We start from the raw sequence: 24,945 nt of genomic DNA, 5'->3' as shown, positions 1-24,945 counted from the left end.
CTAAAAATAAAAAAAATGAAATCACGTTTTTTGCGTTTACCTCGCTACAACTCTGTTCCATTTTAATATTTTTTTCTGAAATTTTTAAAGTATATAGCTTTAACATTTCTGAAGACAAAGGTACCTGCTTCAAGTTTTTATTCTTATCATGATAAAGGTTATGAATTTTTCAAAGAAAAAGGTGCGGATTTGTGAATTGCAAGGTTTAATCGCAAAAGTTGTGTGACGAAGTTTAAAATTTAGCTTCTTAATTACGTTTATTTGAAAGTAGAGAGTACAAAGAAGTTTTCTGGTAAGTTTTAGATCAAAAGGTGTTATAGAAAAAAATAGTGCAACTTTTAATGTCGACATTAGAAATCCCCAATATAACGCTTATTTTTTGAGGGACAGACAATCTAGGTCTAATTTCTCACCTTTACTACTTGGATTATAAGCTTTCATTTGACACCTCATTTGTCATTCTACCTAGTATAATGACGGAAAAGTAAACGTTCTTATTCTATTATTCTTGTAGGTACATTTAACATTGGTTGAAATTATGAAAGAAATGGCATGGCAACACTGTGACGCACAAACATAAGATTCAGCTGTGCGTTACATGACGTAAGAGAATCCGTAACAATTGGATTCCAATCAGCACAGAATATATGGGAATGGTAGTTGCTTGAGGAGTCCTATGTTCTGTATGTGTTCAATATATGGAGGGGTTCAGACTGATGATGATGATAATCCTTCCATAAGTAGATCCTACTTGATAAAGACAAAAATGCAATGACTGACACAGTACCGGCAGTACCACTGGTACAATCCTTGAAAGTAGAAATTCTGGAGTGTAAAGGAAACATATTCAAGTGAGTGTCAGGGGTGCCAGCGCATTCACTTCGTTGTGAGTAGTTAAGAGAGTTCACTGACAGAATCCCGGCGGGTTTCAGAAAAAATTGTAAAACTTAGTAGTATAAAATCCAAAATGAATCTGCGACTCAAATTAGGATATGTCAGTGTACCGGGTCGACCTATAAATGGATAGTACGGTAAGAGATGTAGACTTATGCTTCAGTTTACTTATTCCATTGATCAAACGACCAGAAAATACTTTCATTATTAGAGTGTCAGAAAAATGATGCTGGGTTTGATACTGACAGAAAAAGACACTAAAAGCATAAAATGCCAATGTAATTATTTTCAACCATAATACTAAAATGATTTCCAGAAGAAGGAAAAGAAAATATGGTAGATAGATTACTGAAAAATAACAAATTTAAAAGCCTTTAATTTGTACTTTTGTGGAACTTTCGTTCACAAAATTTCTCAGTGTAGGTACTATAGATGTTGACACCGAGGTTAACGACATCAATTCGGTGACCAGAGAGAAAAAACGGGCGGTAAACACAACTATATCAGATCTGGGGTGTTTGCTTTGGCTTTGTTTCATCATAATCACGCACATACATTACACCTTCTGTTTACAATAGTGAAACACCAAAACTATGCTACGCAAGCGATACTAATACAGTTGATTAAAATTGTGAGCTGTGAGTGTGATCGAACGCACCTTGAAATTGCATGTTGCGGAATTACCATAACATCCAGGAGAGTGGTTGCTATTTGTCGTGACCATTTGTCAGTATAGAGAAAACAAGTCTGTTATCTTTTAGGAATAATATATTTACTAGAAAAATCCATAATATAAGACATTAAGAAACGTTAGATACTAAAGAAATCAATAAACTTTTAGTATGGGAACGCAAAATACTGCGAGTTATATACATATATGGTCCTTGCAGGGACAGTGCGACAAATGAATGGAGGAGCAGATACAACAATGAATTAGAGACTCTCTTCGGACAGGGAAACATCGTGAGATACATAAAAGCCAATAGACTAAGATTAGCAGGTCACGTGTTATGGATTGATGACGACAGATTGATTAGCAATGTGTTTTGGCAAAGACCAGATGGTAGAAGACCGGCAGGACGGCCTAGAGATAGGTGGAAAGATGCAGTTAGAGAAGACCTGGAGAAGATGGAAGTGAGACTATGGGAAATAGTAGAACAGGACCAGAACCAATGGAAGACAATAGTAAACGCGGCAAAGACTCACGATAAGTTGTAAAAGCCAAAGATGATGATGAAGAAGATACAATCAAAGTTACATATACAAAAATGAGCTTTTATAATACATACTAAAAAATGATTATCTTATTCTTATTCTCCTTCAGATGCCCCTGGAAGTTAGTTGTCATTATCTCTGTCTCTGTATTGTGCTATTCTTGAACGCTGAAACAACACTCATACATTACATGTTTCTTCTTCCCGGGCAAAATTACTAGTAAAAATATAAAAGCTTAAATCGTTTAGCCAAAGGAACGTAGAAGCTGACAAAACGTATATAAAAGAAGAAAATATACAACAAGAAAAATCTAGAAAAATAGAATAAAAGAACTGGGAACTAAAGAAAAGTGAAGCATAGGGTTAGTGGATTAAAAGCTGGAGAGGATATAATGATAATATGTATGTACTTCATATATGGATATGAATTTAGCTTGCTTCTATTTCTAATAATTCTTGCTATAGGTTATAAAAATCTTCTTACAATGTTTATTTATCTTCAAATTTCATTACTGTTAAAATCCCTTGTTTCGTAATATAATACCGCCGTACATTTATATGACACCCATTAAAAGTTTATAGAAACCCTGCAGCAAAACAGTTGCAAATATTACCTCACACCAACCAGAGAGACATCAAATGTGTGGTGTGAATAAACTTAGTTTAGAAGTAGTTCAGCTATGACTATGAGTAGGAGAAATCTAAAATTTCTATTGTTGGTTTACGACTGCTTTGCTTTTGCTGCTAAAATTCGCTTGGATTTGGCGGCACTTTCTTACAGAGGCGTCACACGCGGAAAACTTGAAGGGCAAACAATAGAATATTGTTATTTAAGATTTACCTCGAACAAACTCTAAAACTTTACTCAATACTATATAGTCTATAGTATAGAGTCTATACACATTATTTTATTGTTCAGATAACCAACTATAAATTGGAAAAATTATTTGTAAAAGGTATAAAATTTTATTAAAATCCCTTTAAAGGGCTAAATCACAACAAAACGTTTTCGATTTTATAAAAAATCATCATCAGTGTTAGATAGATTGGATGCTAGCTGAGCCACCAAAGAAAAATATTCGGGTAAAAACCCTTTAAATATAACATGGATGCATTAAACGTGCATACTTAAATAAAATGCCTCATGATGGATACATGGCAACTGGGATAAAGCCCTTAGGTAATGTATTGAATTTCCCAACACGTGGGACGCAAATTGAGTTGTTTACATTCCAATGACTTAATGGCAACTGTGTAGACATTTTCCTTTGGGGCTACCTAAAGTTCTAAGTCTACATGAATAAACCGGCTAAGATTTAGACATTGGAGGCCAATATTACTCCAGTCATTCATAGACCAGGAAGGATCTGTTTTGAGGTGGATGTGAGAGGTGGCATTCGGATTTTTGCAGATAAAGTTAGGTGACAATTTCACTAATTATAATTGACTTATGCTCAGTCTCAAATATTCCCGGATCATTAATAAAAAAATTAAAATATTTAAAAATTTCAAAAAACATCGATTTTCTTCTATTTTCATTGCTTATAACTTTAAAACGATTAGTTATGAGTAAAACAAGAACAAGACCAAGACCAGGCTAGTCTTGGTCTTGGTCTTGTTCTTGCAAGCTTGGTCTTGGTCTTGGTCTTGCAGCTAAAAGGCAGTCTTGGTCTTGGTCTTGGTCTTGCACTAGCCGGTCTTGTTCTTGGTCTTGATCTTGCTGCAAGGGTCTTGCTGGTCTTGCTTTTTTGGTAGTAATAATTTGAAAAAACAATTTCGAATAAAAGGTACATTGAAATAAATAAAGATGTGAAGAATGAAACTATATTTTCTGCTTTAAAATTTTAAAAGAATGTAGAATGTAGTTTCAAACGGATACCAATTTTAACATTATAAGTACATTCAGCTAATTATTCCATTAAAAAGTATGTTTCAAATACAAAGGTTTATTTTCAAATTTCAATTTTAAGTTGAATTGAGACACAACCTGCTTTTTATACATTCAATAGCATATTATGATATAAAAGAAAAAAAAAGTGAAAAAAAAAGAAGAAAACGGGAAAAGTTATTAGTTACATTTTATTTTATTTGGAGGAAATACGCGCTTTATTTAATTATACATACTTATACACAAGGCAAAAGCAAAACTGTGTTTTTTATGTGGAGAAAAAATTTAAAAAACCTTCAATTTTAACCAGATGTAAAATTCCTATTGAAATGATGTATCGAACGTGAACACTGATTTCTCATTAAAAAAAACATTATTTTCAGTTCATATGAACGTTTAACCTATAAAGTTTGTACACATACTTAGTAAACATTCTGCATATACAGGGTGGCTGTATAGTGTGACAAAGCTCGATATCTCGGAAAACTGTTCATAATAGAGAATAACTGAATAGAAAAATTAAAGAAAATAACTTTCCGAAGAATCCAGTATCACTCAAAAAATTTCATTATTTTTAGCTTTTAAGTTCCAATTAGAAACTAATATGGCGGAAAACCTATTATACTGGAAACTGTTGAACTGTCATAGGAATAATTTTATTTTTGTTTCTACATATACGGGTTTTTTAAATGTCATTTTTGGTTACTACAGAAACGACGTCATCAGTATTCTTTTCATAAAATGTGTTCTTATACGACAGTCTAATACGGAGCATTTTTTTAATTCGATTGTGCTCCCCCTTTTTTTTTTGACGTTCGATTGCTTTTTTTGTTAAATTTGAGTGGCCGATGGCATGCTTACGTTAAATACCCTGTACTTACTGTTGTAAAATTATAAGATAACTCTAGAAAAGTTGGAAGAGGAATGTTAAAACCAATTTCCCTTAATCTGTTTTACTACCGATCAAAGTATATATCAAATTTGTTGATTTTTAGCTTAGAATATTATGTATTTTAAAAATTCGATATTTTTTAAGGTTTATTACAATGCCAGTATATATTATTGAACTAAAAAAATGAAGTTAAATAATAAAAAACAATTTTGCAAAAAAGGGCAAGAGTCTTGCAGGTTGGTCTTGGTCTTGCGTAGTCTTGCAAGGTTCGGTCTTGGTCTTGGTCTTGTTCTTGCATACCTGGTCTTGGTCTTGGTCTTGCAAACCAAAAGGCGGTCTTGGTCTTGGTCTTAGTCTTGCTGCAAGACCAAGACCAAGACCGCAAGACCAAGACCAGTCTCGCTCATCACTAAAAACGATTCATTTTGGAACAAAGTCGTAGTGAAAGAAAATAAAGATAATTGAATTCTGTATAATATACGATTGGTTTAAAATGTCTTAAATTATTGTCCTTTCTGCAAAATAGCAATAAATAGAAAATAAGGGGGCAAAAAGACTGTTTCTATTCAATGTTTTTCAACCACTTTGGTTGCACTTAGAACCTTCATAATTCGCTTAGAAAATTTTTACAACATACTTAAACCGTCCACCAAATTTCATTAAAATTGACCTAATAGATTTTGCATAATAATTTTGCAATCTAATTTTTTTTTAAAGTTCAAATTTGTTAAAAACTTTCTGAACAAAAAGTAGACCATTTAGAAGTTTGCTAATTTTTTTACATATAAAGAGGTTCTCTACCTATCTAATACACTTTACAGAATTAAAATCGGATTATTTAAGCGGTCTCAGCACTGTTTTAAAGTTATAAACAATGTTTTGGCTTATAAACAAATACAATGAGGACGTTTGAGTTGGAATAAATTCATTTTCTTGGGAATGGGCGACTCTGGAGATAAATACCGAAACAGATCGATTTTTATTTTTAAATATTATTTTTTGACATTAATATCATACTAGTGACGTCATCGATCTGGGTGTGATGACGTAATCTAAATATTGGAATTAATTTAATTCAATTTTTTTTTTTCAAACCCTGTATAAATAATTATGTTAATGTTTATATTAGTGAATACAAAATCATTTATTCATCTATTCTCATTTAAAAAAATCATCGATTACGTCATCACGTCCAGATGGATGACGTCACCAGTAGGATATATATACCAAAAAATTAGAATTTGAAAATAAAAATCGACCTGTTTCGGGATTTATCTCCAGAGACGCCTATTATCGAGAAAATGAAATTATGCCAACTCAAACGTCCGAACTGTATTTGTTTCTAAGCCAAAAAATTGTTTACAAGTTTAAAACAGTGCTGAATCCGCTTAAATAATCCGATTTTAATTCTGTAAAGTGTATTAGATAGGTAGAGAACCTCCTTATATGTAAAATAATTAGCAAACTTCTAAACGGTCTACTTTTTCTTCAGAAACTTTTTAAAAAATTTTAACTTTTTAAAAAAATTTAGATTGCAAAATTATTCTGCAAAATCTATCAGGTCGATTTTAATGACATTTGGTGAACGATTTAAGTATATTATTATAATTTTCTAAGCGAATTACGAAAGTTCTAAGTGCAACCAAAGTGGTTGAAAAACATTGAATAAAAACAGGCTTATTTTGCCCCCTTATTTTGTATTTATTGCTATTTTGCAGAAAGGATAATAATTTAAGACAATTTTAACCAGTCAGTTATCATACAAAATTCAATTATCTTTATTTTAAATTCATTTTGTTCCAAAATGAATCGTTTTAAAGTTATAAGCAATGAAAGTCGAAAAAAATCGATGTTTTTCGAAATTTTTAAATATTTTAATTTTTTTATTATTGTTCCTGGCATATTTCAGAAGGAGCATAAGTCAATTATTATTGTTGAAGTTGTCACCTAACTTTATCTGCAAAAATCCGAATGCCACCTCGCACCTCCAAAAATAGACGTTTTTTCACAGATTCGTCCTGGTCTATCAGTCATTGGTCCAACACCAATCGAAATGATCGAACGCGTCATCGTCAATTGGAACTTCAGAATGGATCATCTTAACCGTAGCCACGGTCAACATTTGAAAGAAATTATTTTTAAGAAGTAATTGTAAAGAACAGTTTTTTTGTGTGATAATAAAGATTATCAAATAAAATTAATTTTATTACTTGAAAATGAATAACTCTTGAAAAAAGTACCTCTAAATGAATCACCCTTTATATAATATTTTTCTGTTCCGACTACCGAATGAATGGATTCATACAGAAAGATGGAAACTCATAGTATGGTAGAATCGTTACTAAATATCCTTCTCCATTATTTAATAACAAAAAAGCCCTAAAGAAATTTCCCGGTACGTCCTTGTTACCAAATTGTAAAATTTCACTTTCATTAAACACAAAATGGAAAGTGTTCGAGATTTATATGGTTTCTTTCCTTACAATGGCTGATGCGGCCGCAGCCGTTGACAAACATCAACAAGGTGAAAGAACTCTGTGGAGCATGTTTTGTTCAAATTACGTATATTTTTTTGGAGAAATTGTCTCCCCTTTCAAGAGGCTTATCTAAACGTTCACGAAACATTGGCCAAGAATATATTTTTTATTTAGAAAAATTTGAGAGCTTTTTTATCAGCAGCTTCTTGGCGAAAAGAGTTCTATTTAAGAAATGAAAAAAGGAAGTATTTCAGAATAAGTTAAATGAAGAAGCAGTTTAACTGAGATTTGAGATTTAAAATATTAAAAAATACAAGGTAAACATTTTCACGTCTTCGCGGAAACATTTTTATTATTGTTAGTTAGCTTTTCCTCTTTATAGCTTTCAATATTTTGTTTCATTATGTTTTTTTATATTAATTTTGTTAATCTACGTGGACTCTATAGATTTCCTTTCCTTTTTTGAAGTTCTCCTTTCATATTTTTTGTGTGGATTCCCCTCTATTTTTAAGTATATTAGAAATTTTTTCTTGTCCAATTGTCTTGTTCTCTGAAGTTAAATATAGTTACAGAAATAAATTCACAGGAATTGACACAGTACAAGAGAAATCCTGCATTCATTAGGTGACAAAGAATTACATTATCATCCACTCTATCTCTACCACTGTTTGAAAACCAGGAAAATGGTCCGCATAGTGTACCTTAATTTTATGATAAAGAATAGAGCAATCAAGAAAAGCCTTTTTGAAGATGAGGTTTTTGAAGATGAGTAAAAGACTGAATCTGCAAATCCGATATTGGATGGTAAAATGTTATATCCACTCTATTTTTTATGGCGCTTAAGCTTGGACTATTAATGTTGACTTAATGAGAAAGCTGGAAGCTTTTGAGATGTGGTCCTTTAGGAGAATTTTGAAAACACCATGGACCGATAATATTACGAACGAAAATATGTTGGATAGAACGGGAAGAGACAGAGAACTTTTGACCATCAGTACAAGGAGTAAAACAACATATTTGGGGCATACCTATACTTAGAAATGACATGTACGGTACTAGTTGATGCAGCTGATTTTTGAAGGGTAAAATCGTAGCAAAAGGGGGTCCTGGTAGACGGCAAATCCTGGCTGAAAAACATTCGCAACTAGATCGGGTTAAACACAAACGCTTTTAAGTAAAGTAGAAGATAAAGACGAATTTGCCATGGTTTTAAGCCAACCTTCATATATACCTAGTTTTTAAACTAGAAGAACAGGAAGTACCTTAATTTATATTCTACTACACAAAAAAGGAGGCACTACCCTATTATGTATAAAACTACCGTACATTGTCACTAACAACACATTCCAGTGAAATCATGACGCATATCGTCAAAAATAAATTAAAAACTTATCTACGTTATCATAAAGTCCCCATTATAAGCATTTTGCTTTTTTTTGCTTTTTTTGCTTATAATTAGGCTTTTTAGTAAGAATGCTTATTTTAAAGATATGTTGCTTATTTGTGTTTATTTTACTTCTTATGATAAACTATAGTTAAATTTCATGTAGTACTTCCTGTCTTAAGCAAAATTCTATGAAGTATACGGAGCTATAAAACTCTAATAATTCAATAAACCATAAGAATTTTAATCCTTTAGGCTTAGAAGATAAACGGGAAAGCCCATCGTTATACCCGTCCATGTAATAAACTAATATTTATCTGCAGACAGCCCAAATTTATTATATTGTTGTAAAATACTATTCAGATATCCTTAATAGATTCCGTTAAAAAATTTAGAGAACATGCACATTTAGTAAGAGCTTCAGTGGGAAAAGGCACTGTGGAAAAAATTAATGCAGTTTTTGAAAAAAATAAATGTTTTCAAACAATGACAAGTATGTATAGCATCTAATTTTAACTGGAGAGTATTCTAATCATTCAGTATCGGTACATTTGTCTAAATTTAAATACGCACCAATCACATCTGTAGATGCTGAAAAACTATTTCTACGTATGTACCTATAAATATACATATGTTTACAGATAGAAGACAGCTTTTTACAAGAAAATTTTGTAAAACATATTATTGTTAATTGTTTTTATGCTAATGGCCATGAATAAAAAATATATTAATATGTTAATTATTTTTCGATTTTTTATTATATTATAGTTTAATATTTTGTAATTTTTTATTTATTGTTAATAATATGATAATTAAAAATGAATGTAATTTAATGTCAATGTTCTTTATTCATATTTATATCATTATAACCTTGCTTATTTTATAAAAACTTTGCTTATTTCTGCGACATTGTTTGCTTATATAAGTGCTTATTTTGACCTTTCTGTCATGCTTATAATCCGGACTTTAGTTATCAAATATGTACCAACGAAACAAGCAGGTTTTTTAAAGGAAAAAGGTACACGTGGGCATATCCTGAATATGAGACAACTCACTGAAAAGTTAAGATAATTTTAAGTACCTATGATAATATGCTTTTTTGACTACCAGAAGGCATTCGATTGTGGAAGCTGGATAAATCTTTGGTCCAGTTTAATAGAAATGGGTGCACCGATACACTGGGGGAAATTTATTAAAAATCTGTACCAGTCCAATAAGGCAACAGTACAACTAGATCAGAAGTTCTCAAGCCAATGCAGAGCAGAAAGAGGGGTTAGACAAGGATCCGTTTTATTACCAGCCTTATTCAATATTGATGGTAAACATATCATGAGGATGGCTTTAAAAGGATAGATGGAGTAACGGTGGCTAGTAGAACAACTTCCAATTAATATTTGCTGATGACACTACACTTACAGCCATAAATGAGCAGGAAGTTGAAGTTGAAGTGGAGTTAGAAAGTATTAAAGTTGGTTTTAAAATTAATACAGACAAGACGTAAATAATGGTGATAGACAGATTCAATACTATCCAGCTGAGTAACCACTGACTTGAAGGAACACCAGATGCTAGACAGCTTTAGCTATCTCGGATATAGTATAGTATAGCTAACGATGTCAGTAAATGAACGTAAAATGACCAATTGATGAATTTTTGAATAACAACTTGACGAATAAAATTTTTTAAACAGTCAAAAAGTATACACTTGAAGTATATTCCACGGTAGAAAAATGATAAACTAGCTCTGACCTTATTTAACAAAGATTATTTGCTGCCATATTGCCTACGCCTTTACGAAGAAATGAGAATAGTAAAAAAGTGCAAGAAGGCCATTTTAGAGTGTAATGTCATGTTAACCTGAACAAAAATGAAAATATATCTTTCAAATTACCCCAAACAAACAATACACGACATAATTCGGGATATGCTATGTTCTTTAATGGGAGTCAAAACATATACTTTTAGGGAGATAAAAAAGCTTTTTCTAATATCTTTCCGACAAAAAAAATCGAACTAATTTATTTCTAAAGTACCTGGATACATTCTCAGTCGAGCACTTTGAAAAAACTCGTTCAGCTGTCAACTTCGAACTTCAACAACCTTCCCCATATGATTACTAAGGCTAAATTTGTGTGATTCACTTCGAAAATAGATATTTCGTGACGTGGGGTGGTTACTAGAACGTTGTAGAGGCAAAACACAACACGGAAATACCGAAAAAAGTCCTATTAGTCATTTGCCCGGGAAAACTGGGGGTGAAAACCCTCAGCACCACGTGTCTTTGCCCCGCGAAATTTGAAGGCCAAGTGCAGGCTACATCGATTTTGGTAATGCACATGCGCGCGAAGGGCCTTGAAGAAAGTTTACGGGCCCGGAAAACTGTATGAAATATATTTAATAAAGTTGAAGAATATTTTGAAAAGAAATGCTGGGAATACCTTCTGCGCTATTTTCTTTAAATACTTAGAAATATGCTGGTCCATACTAATCGTTCCTAAAAAATATAATATAATATAATATGTATAACAAGTATCAAGACAAGAGCGTATCAACATGCAAACAGTTACTATAGTCGGTTCGCTAAACTCAGACACAATTGGCTAGTGATTTTAGTAGGTAATTTTATTGTTTTTGGCCAATTTTGCAAAACTGGCAAAATTACTAACTATTTAGTAATTATATATTAACTATTTAGTAATTATTTTTTTTGTCAATTTTGCCAAATTGGCAAAATTACTCATTAAAATCACTAGCCAGTTGTGTCTGCCTTCAAGAAAGGGTGGATGACAGAGAATAACTGAAACTCATGGACCAAAAAAGAGAAGTCAGAAATAAAGTTAAAAACAAAACAAGCACAAGACAATAAGTCTGGTGAGTCACGTTTTAAAGATCTTCCTGCCACAATACATAGAGAATATACAAATATACACCATATTAGAGGAGAGGAGAGAATTAGCAACACCATATTAGAAGCCTTGTTCGGTATCCAAGTACTGATACAGAGATGCAGATATGTATATAAATCACAACGTATGCATCTATATTCTATATAGTCGGTTCGCTAAACTCAGACACAATTGGCTAGTGATTTTAGTAGGTAATTTTATTGTTTTTGGCCAATTTTGCAAAACTGGCAAAATTACTAACTATTTAGTAATCATAGGTTTGTTCGTAGTACGATCCAATCGATCAGCAACCGTTGCCAACCATCAGACGCATGCGCAGTGAACAGTTAGCGTTGCGCAGTTAACAGTTAGCGTTCGTAGACTACGAACGCGCATGCGTCTGATGGTTGGCAACGGTTGCTGATCGTTCTACGAACAAACCTTATATATTAACTATTTAGTAATTATTTTTTTTGCCAATTTTGCCAAATTGGCAAAATTACTCAATAAAATCATTAGCCAGTTGTGTCTGACTTTAGCGAACCGACTATAATAGAGAACAGATGTCAAATGATCTTCAGGCAAGAAATAACCAGTGTATTATAACAAAAAATTACGTTGACACCAAGCAAAGAGGAAAGTACTGAGGAAAACTGGCGAAAATTAAAAATATAGATAATAAAGCCATTCAAGAAACAAAATTCAAGAAAGGGTGGATGACAGAGAATAACTGAAACTCATGGACCAAAAAAGAGAAGCCAGAAATAAAGTTAAAAACAAAACAAGCACAAGACAATAAGTCTGGTGAGTCACGTTTTAAAGATCTTCCTGCCACAATACATAGCAGAATATACAAATATACACCATATTAGAGGAGAGGAGAGAATTAGCAACACCATATTAGAAGCCTTGTTCGGTATCCAAGTACTGATACAGAGATGCAGATATGTATATAAATCACAACGTATGCATCTATATTCTATATAGTCGATTCGCTAATCTCAAACACAACTGTCTATACTACAATCTCAATAAAATGCACTATATACAGTCTGTTCCAACGAAAATTTGACCCCCTCAGAAACTCAGAAACCAAGAGCTTCTTCAAAATGTAAAAAACACGTCAATTTTTAATGGAAGGGGGACGAATTTTCATGAAAAATTCATGCTCTTAAATGTAACCCTTAAGGCCCCAACTACCCCGCATCGACCACCACTTTTTTTTAAATAGCAAGTTTGGTCGAGTGGCACATCATTTGAAAGGTAATTTTTTTGAAGTTATACTGCTTTACGCGCGATATGAGGGTGAATTTTAATAGGATTAAAACCTTTGATCCCGGCGCAGTCGCAATACAACTTTGTTCTGATTGGATGTTCAAATGACATGACAAAAATTATCCAATATGGCAGCTGTGGCACAGCTGTGGGACTGTGGTTTGGTTATGTATGGTTGTTGCGTTTTAAAATTTGTAGGAAGAGAAACAACAAACAAAAAGTTAGTTAATGGTTATACTGCCTTTTTAAATAGTTTTCATATTATATTTTTGGACTTATTAACATAGAAGAGATGATTGTTGCATGCCAATGTGAAAGCCCATCAAACTGTGACTAGTATGAGTGCCGCAAAATTACTGATAAAGAACCTATTAGCTCGAAGGCGTAGAGAACTGTGGATAACAACAATCAACCGGGACGATCTACGATCTCGCTTATTCAAAGCTAAAGAATCTTACACTGGTAAGTGTTTTAAAAATAGTTAATCAAATTTTGTTATGATATTTGAACATAGCCACTTTGCACGATGCAAGTGATTGCGAAATTTATTAGTCGTTATACGGGCTCTGATTGGGTGTTAAAATGATCTGTCAATAATAAATAATTGTTCAATGTGAAGGTAAACAAATGTATAATATATTAGTTTTATTGTTATGAGGACAGAAACAAAAAAGTTTATAATTGTAGTGATTTTTAAATAGTTTTTAAAGCAACAGGTACGTAATAATTGTAAATGTATCATAGGTATTCACCTAATATATTGTTTTCTTACTCTATGTTTTGTTGTATTTTTTCAATTCTAAATCATTTCAATTCAAAATCAAAATAATTTGATTTACATAATTCAAAAATGTCAAAAGTTTAATCCGTTTAGTTAGTCGATCTTCGCACATAATGACACACTGTCTCCGTGGCGAAGCGTTTAATGCGAGTGAACCCCAATACAACGCCAATACCAGCCGCGCTGGTAAGTTGGTTCGAATCCCAATAGAAACTTTTATTTTTTTATTTTTTTTATACATTTTATGATTGTAAGTACAGTAGAGCGTCGATAATCCGAACTAATTGGTACAGAGGTAGTTCGGATTATCAAATTGTTCGGATTATCGAACATAATGTTCAAAATACATACAAAGCTCATAAACATAGTACATTTGTACATACGTTTTAGTTACAAACAAGGAATAAAACACCTGTATAATAAATTGTATGTATTTCTGCATTAACAAAACAAAACTCCGCGGCCATATTTTGCCCATACTGTCATATTAAATCCAAAAATTCGGTCCGTGATCATATTTTTTAATTTTATAATTTTTTTTTGCGTTCGGATTAGCGATCGTTCGGATTACCAGGGTTCGGATTATCGACGCTCTACTGTATATTTATTATATAATTTTATTTTCAGAAAATACGTATTTAGTTAAAAAATTTTCCGACAATTAATGTTCAGAAATCATTTGTGGCATTTTTAATGTGTTTGTGTGTGTTTTATTCTTTTATTATTTTAATTTTTGGCACTGTTTTAATAAAAATGTTTGAGAAGTAGTAAGTATAAATTAGTTTAATATTTAAATAAAATATAAATAAAAAGTATATTAATTTCGTTTATAATCATATAATCATATAATAGAAGTATAACTTCTTACGTGCGTACAAAGTACACACACATTCTTTTTTTTTTTCTAAACGACGCTCTATTTTTTTTATTTACGTATGTAATAAGTTTGAAGATAATTTTGGACTTAACAAATTTATTATAAATTAGTTAAATCCAAAATTATCTTTAAGGTTATTCCACAAATTAAAAAAAAATAGAGGGTCCTGTAGAGAAAATAAAACCTTTCAAATGATGTGCCACTCGACTACACTTGCTATTTAAAAAAAACTGGGCGGCTAATGAGGGACAGGCAAAGGGGAACGAATTTTGCATGAGACTTCGTCTCTTCCTCAATACAAATTGACAGGGTTTTTTTAATTCTGAAAAAACTCTTGGTTTCTGAGTTACTGGGGTGGGGGTCAAATTTTCGTTGGAACACTGTAGAAATAAACAAACCAAAACACGTTAAATGTTACTCCCAAATCATGATTTGGGAGTGCTCCTCGTGCTTGTTTATTTCTAGTGCATCTTTATTGTGATTGTAGTGTAGACAGTTTTATCTCAGATTAGCGAATCGACTGTACAATCGGTTTTGAAAAGGCTTTTGACAAGGACCGACTTAAAAAAGTGCTGGAAATATTGAGAACATTTGGATTGGACGATAAAGATTTATAGTACGTTCTTTAAACAGTAAAATATTGCAAGACCTCTAAATTCTAAAGAACCGCTCCGATTTGGAAGAAATTTTGCAAATAAGCTCATCTTGTCCTCCTCGTCAAAAGTGATATGACTACAATGTGTGCTTTTTATTTTTAAGAGGTGAAAAGTACCTTTTTTTACCAACAATTAAAAACAGTCCATTATAAGCGTTATTTAAATCTAAATTATGTGTAGGTACGACAAATAGTATGTTAAATATAGAAATTTGATTGTTTCTCATATTATTGAAATGTATTTTATAGTTTATAACTATTTTTAAACCCTTAAAAACTACCCTCTAAATAAGAATTTGTATACAAAATATTTTGTAACTTTAAATTAGGTAATGATGTCTTTTGTAGTGATTTCAACTTTATTTTATGTTTGAAATTTAGTTTATATATATTTTCAACCCTTATAAACTACCCCTACAAAGAAATTTATTAGATCATTCACTCACGGTAAAATATTGCAAAACCTGTGAATTTTAAACAACCGCTTGGGTTGACATGGTACGCTTAATATGTCAATGAAAATTATCGAATTTTTCCCGAGTGACACTTTGACAGTTTTAATTTCAGGACCCGAAGGGGAGTAAAATTATGTCAAAGTGGCACGAGGGAAACAATTCGATAATAATTTTAGAGATCGAGTGCAATTTGCTGCGATTACCTATTTCATGAATAAAACTGTTCAAAACCATAATTTTATTGTAAATTATTTATGTAAGTACAAATTACTGCAGTTAAACACACAGCTGTTATAAATATTTGACGGTTGAAAATCATCACTTTTATAACTTTTAAAACAGTAATTGTCATTAATGTCACTGAATGTATTTTTTCGTAGCAACGAAGGGCATCTGACGTAATATACTTGACGACGGGATATTATCAAAAATTATCGATTTAATTTAGATTTCTGTAGCTTTCTATTGGTCAGAATCTCCTCTGAATGAAATAATCAGGTATAATATCACAAGAGAGCAGTGGCGGCTCGTGATTTTTACAATAGGGGAGGCTATACCTAACTGTAAAATATCTAGACAAATTTGCACTAGCAAAAAAATGCGCCAAAAAATGTAATTTAAGGCCCCATTTTTTGACCATTTTTTATTTACATTTCATAATATCATCCTAATTCATAATTTCATGATATCATATCATTTTAAAAATAGTTAGTCTAATTGTAAAAGTTTAATACCAAAGTTTGTGTCGTTTATTTGTTAACAATTATTCCATCTATTTGTAAATAGATACCTCGCATATCAAAATAAATACAGATTTGAAGTTTTGCAGTTCATACATAATGAAGCTTCAAATTTTTTAAGATACTCAACTGAATTTTTTTAATTCTAAACGCGGCCTACTGCGAATTCAAAAACACCATAAATTACCGATATTTTACTTTGAGTTAGAGATATCGGAAAAAGTTATTTGAGCAAGTTGTTCCAAATATTATTATAACCCCACATACCAAATTTCATAACAAAATTCGCACTTTTAGATTTTTCATTATGTATTTTTAGTCAGGACCCTAAAATTCGTTGTCCCGAGACGCACGCAACCACGCAACGGAGCCGATAAGCTATTCTGCCTCCCTTGGTATATCTCCGGGCAGCGTGTGATGGCACCGTAGATGCCATTGTTAGGAGACCGGGTCTCCTAAAGACCGCGTCCCACCATCAAATAATTTGATCAAACTGGTTTGAGCAAACTGAAAGTGACAGTTAGTGACGTCACACCCTGAGTGTTCATTGTGGATAATAATGAAAAATTTTAATTTTAAATAAAGTACAAACAAGTTAGACAACTCAATACAAAAAATTTGATCAAACTAGACTGATAGTGAGAGCACAGATTTTTAGAATTTCAAAAAAACTGCAATTGTGACGTCACTTTGATGTACTTCCTCAAGTACGTCAAGTTTGCTCAAATTATTTGATGGTGAGACGCGGCCTTTAAACGCCTGCTGCGCTGCACGGAGCATTAGCAACGGAGACTGTTGGGCTTCTCGGCTCCGTGCTCCGTTCATGCATCTCGGGATAACCCAGGGTCCTGCCTACAATAATATGTAATAAAACTGAGACGCGATCATGCGTTCTAATGCTAATGTTCCGTACGTATGGATAATTAGTGATAATATGGAATTTACACGTTGTATAATAGTGAGAGTTGTACTTGTTGTTTTCGCGATTCATGATAAACAAAACAGTGTAGAGTGTGTAAAAAATTTATGGGGAGGCTGAGCCTCCCTTGCCTCCTCTGACGAGCCGCCACTGCAAGAGAGTGAGAATAAATTGACAATAATACGACAGTTTTTCGAAAATTTGTTGTCTGCCAATAGACACGAGAGCCCGCAGGGCTCGAGTGGATATTGCCCAATGATAACAAATTTGAGAAAAAATGAAGCATTATTGCCTTATTTATTCTTACTGTCGTGTGATATTCGTAAGATTATTTTGTAATATGTACTTACATATAGATTTTAAGTCTTTATATAGAAACAGTCAGTGATATTGATCTCAATTAATGTGACACACATTTTTCAACTTGTCAAAGTGAACGGACAGTATGCAAGTCAAATGTGACAGTTCTCAAAACTGTCCAATCAGATTATTATTATCAGATTATTATTAGTATAATAATAATCTGATTGGACAGAATTAAATACGTGATCAAAAATCTTACTATACGATTGGAAGTTAAAATCATTAAAAAATAACCACTTTTTATTTCTGAAGCTTTCTATTGGTCAGAATCTCCGATGAATGAAATAATCGCAGAAATGCTACAATTAATTAACGATAATAATCTTAAATATAATACTTCTTTATCATATTTTTGACGAACTACATACATATCCTAAATGTGCAATAAACTCGCATTTTTATTAAACTTCTTCTTCTAGGAGCAACTTTCGAAAACGGCCCGTAATGCTGCAAAAACGCTCACATAATTTCGCCGCTTTCCACCTAGATGGCAGCAGCAGGTTCGAATTCGCAGGATTAAACTCCGGTAAATGAACTTAGGTATTCCAGTTCAAGGTTAACCCACCCCACCCTGTTCTGTTCGATATCAAAGTTAAATCAAGGAATCTGGGACTCGGTGCGGTGCCGCGCCTACGTAAACTTTTCGGGAAAGTTTTGATCCAAAATAAATACAGAAGATTGTAAAAAAACATTGGAAGGGTTTGATCGGATAAAAATAAGAAAGTGTTTTTGGGGACCTACTTTAGGATAACTATTTTTGGGCCTTTTAGAGGTTTACAACAATTTTGAAAGATTACACGGGTTTATCGGGATAAAAGCTGAAGAAAAGTTTCATCAATTTTCTTTTAAAGGTTTTTCAATTTAAATTTTGTTACTGGCATAAACAGTAACTGTTTAAAAAACTCATACAGAAGTAAAAACTTTAATTTGTATACTGGTATAAAATCGTTATTAAAAAACTTCATAAAATGTCGTGCAAAACGTATTCGTTCTAATTCAGAACATCTTCAGTGCCTAGAATGAAGTATTTCCACGTTAGATTAAGGCAAAAAAGGTTAAAATTGTGACTGTTAACAAGAAAAACATGTGGAGAATACTTACCTTCTGCTAAGTAATTGTAACTAACACACTATTCAAAGTGGTAACTTCATAATATGTTTACATGTTAAATTTTATGAAAATATGTCGATGTTATAAGATTAAATTAAGTACATGCTTAAATGGCAACATGCTTCCATGCTCGAAAAAGAACTAGGTACTTGCCAGTTCAATGGACACAGTCCAACTGATAAAACAAGTTAAGTTTTGGTTAAGAACTTCAAAAAGTGTAGTTATAATTTTGGATTTTAATTAAAATGTAATGGTTGTTAATAACTGTTTGAAAATGTAATTAAAATTGTTTAAAAATTAGAATCTATTATAAACTCTAAATTAGCAACTCTCTATTCCAGAAAAAACTTTTGGATTGTTGGATTTAAGGTGGGTATATTTCATGGTTAATAATTTAGCTTCCAAAATAGATCCAACAATCCAAAAGTTTTTTCTGAAATAGAGAGTTGCTAATTTAGACTTTACAATAGATTCTAATTTTTAAACAATTTTAATTACATTTTCAAACAGTTATTAACAACCATTACACTTTAATTAAAATCCAAAATTAAAACTACACTTTTTGAAGCTCTTAACCAAAAATTGACTTTATCTTGTCACTCTTTGTCATATTGAAAGTCCATTTCCTATTTTATCAGTTGGTCTGTACCCATTGAACTGGCAAGTACCTAGTTTTTTCGAGCAGGGAAGCATGTTGCCCTTTAAGCATGTACTTAATTTAATTTTATAACATCGACTGGTAGTCACCATATTTTCATAAAATTTAACATGTAAACCATATATTATAAAGTTACCACTTTGAATAGTGTGCTAGTTACAATTACTTAGCAGAATGTAAGTATTCTCCACATGTTTTTCGTATTAACAGTCACAATTTTAACCTTTCTTGTATTAATCTAAATCTAACGTGGAAATACTTCATTCTAGGCACTGAAGATGTTCTGAATTTTATGAAGTTTTTTAATAAACAATTTTATACCAGTGTAAATACAACTTGAAGTTATTACTTCTGTATGAGTTTTTTAAACTATGGTATACAGCCAACTATTGGGATTTTCCCATTGATTTTAGTAACTGTTTATTAAACTGTTAACTTAATTTTTTTCTTAAACTCATAGACTATGGATCAGAGTGGTTCAAAATAAATCGATATATTTTTTCTTTTGCCCAATATTTTTTTCATTTTCTTGGGACGAAAAAATAAGATCCGAGAGTTTCAGCCCTAAAAATTTTTTGGAGGTCGCTCAACAATTTTTTTCTTCAAAAATCGTGTTACTTTCGTTCTCTTGAATAAAAGAAAAAATAAAAAATTCATATTCTGTGTATTTGAGTGATTTTATTGAAGTTATACTTCTTTAGGCACGATTGGGAAAATGTTAAGAGTGAATGTTTATAAAAACGACAGTATGAACTACGTGCACAGAGACAGTTTGAAGTTAGTTGCTAAATCTTTCAAGTTACGTACGTATCAGTGCAAATAAAGGGTGAAAAAAATATATTGGTGTTTTTGTAAATATATTTGTAGGTTATTAGCAGGTATTGAACGAAAACAATTTAATAAAATCAACACAAGCAATAAACAATACAAATTACCTGCCAATTACTATGTCTCTTCGAATAGCTACTATTGGTAGAGATTAATGGAAATTCTCATAGGCGCATATAAACTTATTAATACACACATTTAAATCAATTGTTGGTGGTCAAATAGCTCAAAAAACGATAACAAAGGAACAATGGATAAATAATATAGGTGACAACAAAACAAGGTAAAAAATAAGGTATGTACTTACGATCGTGACATCATCTACGAAGTCACTATTCTACGTATTTTCACGTTGGCCGTCTCAATTCATCTCTTCTCTGTCGAAGGGAGAACAGAATTCCTGGTTTTCACGTGATTAGTCCTTTTGCCCGCGGCCAAGATGTGCATTCGAAAATATGCAAGCGAGGAACCACGGACGTCGACAAGGGTAAAAAAAGGGACATGATTTCGAACTATTTACACAACAAATCAATTGTATGGAATTTCCAACAATATTTACATATTATAATTTTTGTGTCGTTGGGTTTGTCTTCCGATAAATATTAAAATATGATGAAAAGAAGATTAAAAAGCAATTTTAATATTATTTGTACAATCTGTTAAAATAATTCATATTGGTATCAATTTTACGGCCGTAGCACACTGACCTACACGGTTGCCGCCCGATAACTGTAGTCAAGCAGTGTTTACTCCGGTTAAACTTTGGATGAGCGACTGCGTTAAGAACACCTTATCTTGCTTTACGTTTTTTTAATTTTTTGTAATTGTTTTAATAAAAATTTTTGGAAAGTAGGAAGTATTAAAATTAGTTTAATATTTAAATAAAATACAAATTATAAACAATTTAAATAAAATACAAATTTAAAGTATATTTATTAGTAAAACTTAGTATTTTTATATTTATTTCGTTGAAATCATTTAATAGAAGTATAAATTAAAAATATAAAAATTATAGATTATAAAAAAAATAATTTGTTCTACAACCACTATTCAAAGTGAACTTTTCTGCACGGTTTTATGTTAGCAAACTTGATATTTTCTCACAGTATAAGATATTTGACATTAGTGTGCAGAAAAGTGACGTTTCTGTGCCGCAAAGTGACGTTTCTGTGCCGCAAAGTTCTTTTCTGCACAGTTGACTACCTCATTCTGAGTAACGTTACATTCTGTTTACATCCGTGGACTACCGCATTCTGAGTAACGTTATATTCTGTTTACATCCGTGGTTAAACTTTAGACAAATATATAACCTATAAGACAATTATTATATTTAACTATAGCATAGAAACTAAATTATGGATGTTACAACTGTTTTATTTTACAATTTTATTCTTATTAAACATTTTATAATTATCAAATAACCAATAAGGATTTAGCAACATGTGCAAGAGACGTCGAATGAAGTAGGTTTTGTGTAAATCCGTGACTGCATAAATATAATGTCAATAATGTGTAATAATTGTTTAAATTTAAACAAATTAAGGCAGTGCATTAATTTTTTAACTGATTTCTGTGCAATTTATTTAGGTATAAGGAATTTAAATTGATTAGTAGGTATTAATTAAATACAGTTTAAAATTTATCACATAGGTACCTATTATAATTAATCGTCGTTTGGAAATTGTGATTTTTATTTTTAGGAAAAACTGTGCTTGTAGAAAAAGTATAGTGTGAAACACGTGCAGAAAGGTAATTTCTCACTCGTTTAGTTAAGAAATTAGTACCTTTCTGCACTTGTTGCACAATATACTATTATAGACTACGGCTATATGCACAAGCAAGGTGGCCTTCTCTACTACGCTTTTTGCGTAGTACGCTTTTTGCGCTTCTCTAGGTTTTTCTCAATCTCATTGCATAATGATACCTGTCCACCCTGAGGAATCAGCTGCAACTAAACTTTTTCTAGTATATACCTTTCTGCGAAAATTGGAAAAGCAATGCCCATGCACAAAGGCTATATGCAGTCGTTCCTCTCTCCTCCGACTTAGAAAATCATCTTAACTCGCAACACCCTAGGATGGGCTTTGTATGTAACAAAATCCACATCAACCACAAGCTCTGAAGAGGATAATTATCTTCCTCTTCTTTCTCACAATCCTTAGTGCCCTTTAGGGCATCGGATGTATCCATTTCTTCCATGTACTTCACTGGTGTTTAGGTTCTTATATGCATGTCTCTCTTTTCACCTATATCATGGATTTGGTTCATCCATGTGTTCCTCGGTCTTACCTTTTTTCTTTTGTTTCCCATTTTGGCTTCAGGTTCCTTCTTTGTTAGTATCTTTTGCTCCATTCGCTCTATGTGCCAAACCAGTTAAATGATTTGTTTTCGATCTTCATTATTATCGGTTCTTGCTCCCAGTTATCTTCATTTTGTAAATCTTTCGAACTTCGTATTAACTCCAGCTATTCTTCTCATGTATTTCATCTCGGTCGCGTTTATCATTGACTCATGTTTCTTTTGCACAATCCATGTTTCTGCTGAAGAGGATAATAAAAATCCTAAACAGGGAATAAACTACGGCATATTCTATCTCCAAAGTTAATAAAGATCCTACTCCAAATCCTTCAAAGAACAAAAATTCTTATCTGAATGTCTAACCCACCAGGCATTTTTTTATCTATGTTCTACGCCTTTCTGGAACTGAACTCTCAGAACTTTATTAGTTTTTTTTAGGTACTGTGACGAAACTGTCTGGTAGACTAGCAATTACCAGAACCGCAACAGCTCAATTAATAAAAATATGGCAAGAATGAACAATAACAAGAAATACTAAGCTCAGGTTGGTCAATGCTCTTATAATCCCATTGCTACATACTTACGCAGCTGAAACATGGACTCGCAAAAATTCGATAGAAGCAAGATAGAAGCCTTCAAAATGTGAGTCCACAGAAGAATTCTACGAGTATCCTGGACAGAACACCGAATTAACCTGTCAATTGTGGAAGAGCTTCATGTGACTAAATTTTTGACTTAGCAGTACCACAGCAGTACTGTATCGATCTACGGTTCCACTCCTATTCAAACTTTTGCGTTAAAATGTCTTAATACGATGTAGATTTGGTGATTCTTAGTCACCTTTAAGCATCATCTAGCTGTTAATAAAATCGCACTTGTCATCTATCATCTAGCTAGAAATCTAGATAAATTGAAAACACTTTTTTCTCATAGTGAATATTATATTCTTTTAGTCTAATTGTAAATTATATTCTGAAAACACTCCTAATTCTATTGTAGTACTAATATAAAGAAACAAATAAACCAAAACGTAACAGAAGTGCTTCGAAGAAACTAATACACTCTTCCGAATAACATTATGAAATGTATACGTTGCTTTCTTTTTGAGATCTGTAACTGCTTTTGTTAAGCTTTACAGGCAGCTTTAGAATACATTTTGAATTGACACGTGGAACAACAAAAGCGATAAAGCATTTCCTTGACTTCTGTTTGTCACCATGACAGTAACCTTCATTTTCCATCGCCGGCCTCGTCGAAAATATCCTTCCTTAAAAACAGAATATTACTCCGTATTTCTCATTTCATGTTTCTTAAGAATATCTTCGTTGGCAAAGAAAAATGTGATTAAAAAAATTATTTGGAATTACAGTATCAACCATTAGCGGATTTTATAAAATACAAATAGTTATTTTCCTAACTAGTGCGGAAAGTCATACTTTTCCGCACGCGATTGCAGTTTGCCGAACGACGCGAAGCGGAGTTCGGCAAGCAGTCGAGTGTGGAAAAGAGACTTTCCGCAAGAGTTGGAACAATATTTTTTCTATGAGCGTTTAAAAAATGACCAAATCTTAATAAATTAATTAAATTAAAAAATAACGCTAATAAGTTATAATAATCCCGAATTAAAGTCAATGCGGTGACTAAATACTTGTATGCTAAATGGTGTATATCAGTACAGGTTTTAATATTTTAAAGTCATAGCAACGATGTCAAACAAAGCAATTATTTTCAAAAAGCACATCACACACTTTAAAATTTCCACGCATCTTTACTTACGAATTTTAAAATAATTCAGTGATTTAGATGGCATCAAGTGACGAAGAACTACGCCCATCTATTCTCAACGTTGTCAATAATCTTGATCTGTTACCGGAAAAATATGTATGTAAATTCAGTGCGGAAAAGTAAAACTTTCCAAACTAAAACGCGTGCCGAAAAGTAGACTTTTTGCACGCTCGTAGAAAATAGTTATTTATGAAACAGTTCGTGAAGTATGCTTTTTGCGAACGCACGCGATTTTTAGAGCACGAGCGACAACGGAGCGAGTGCTATACATCGCGTAAGTTCGCAAAAATACTTCACGCACAGTTTCATACAATATTTTATCTACGATAAACAAATAAAAAAAACTGTAACTCTTCGTCACTGGAATTTATTTCTATTCTACAATTTTTAGAACTTTGACATTTAAAAATTCTAACTTCTTTCAAACCACAAAACTGTCAAAAAACTTTTGTCGTAATTTATTGCTCATTATGTCACCACCATGACAACGCGAAAGTTAAGGATATTTGATTATATGAAAGTGTGTCCAAAACAGTGCGAAAAAGTAAGTCCCATTTAAATGACAGT

General features: G+C 32.2%; 1 protein-coding gene across 2 annotated transcripts in view; it reads right to left on the bottom strand.

Moving 5' to 3' along the window:
* Positions 1-24,945, bottom strand: part of LOC114326211 (ecdysone-inducible protein E75) — a 442,877-nt gene that overhangs the window by 291,446 nt on the left and 126,486 nt on the right. Inside the window, exon 1 of one of the 2 annotated variants that reach the window (XM_028274502.2) lies at positions 10,783-10,807. The exons of the other annotated variant lie outside the window; for it this stretch is intronic. Coding sequence (XP_028130303.1) covers positions 10,783-10,792 — 10 coding nt within the window. The 5' untranslated portion in view covers positions 10,793-10,807. Of the gene's footprint in view, positions 1-10,782; positions 10,808-24,945 lie in introns of those variants that run through there. 2 annotated transcript variants of the gene reach the window in all.

Source organism: Diabrotica virgifera, chromosome 3 (genome assembly GCF_917563875.1).
Source record: "Diabrotica virgifera virgifera chromosome 3, PGI_DIABVI_V3a".
Taxonomy (NCBI): domain Eukaryota; kingdom Metazoa; phylum Arthropoda; class Insecta; order Coleoptera; family Chrysomelidae; genus Diabrotica; species Diabrotica virgifera.
The sequence above is the reverse complement of the archived record's forward strand: the minus strand, read 5'-3'. Positions and strand labels throughout refer to the sequence as shown.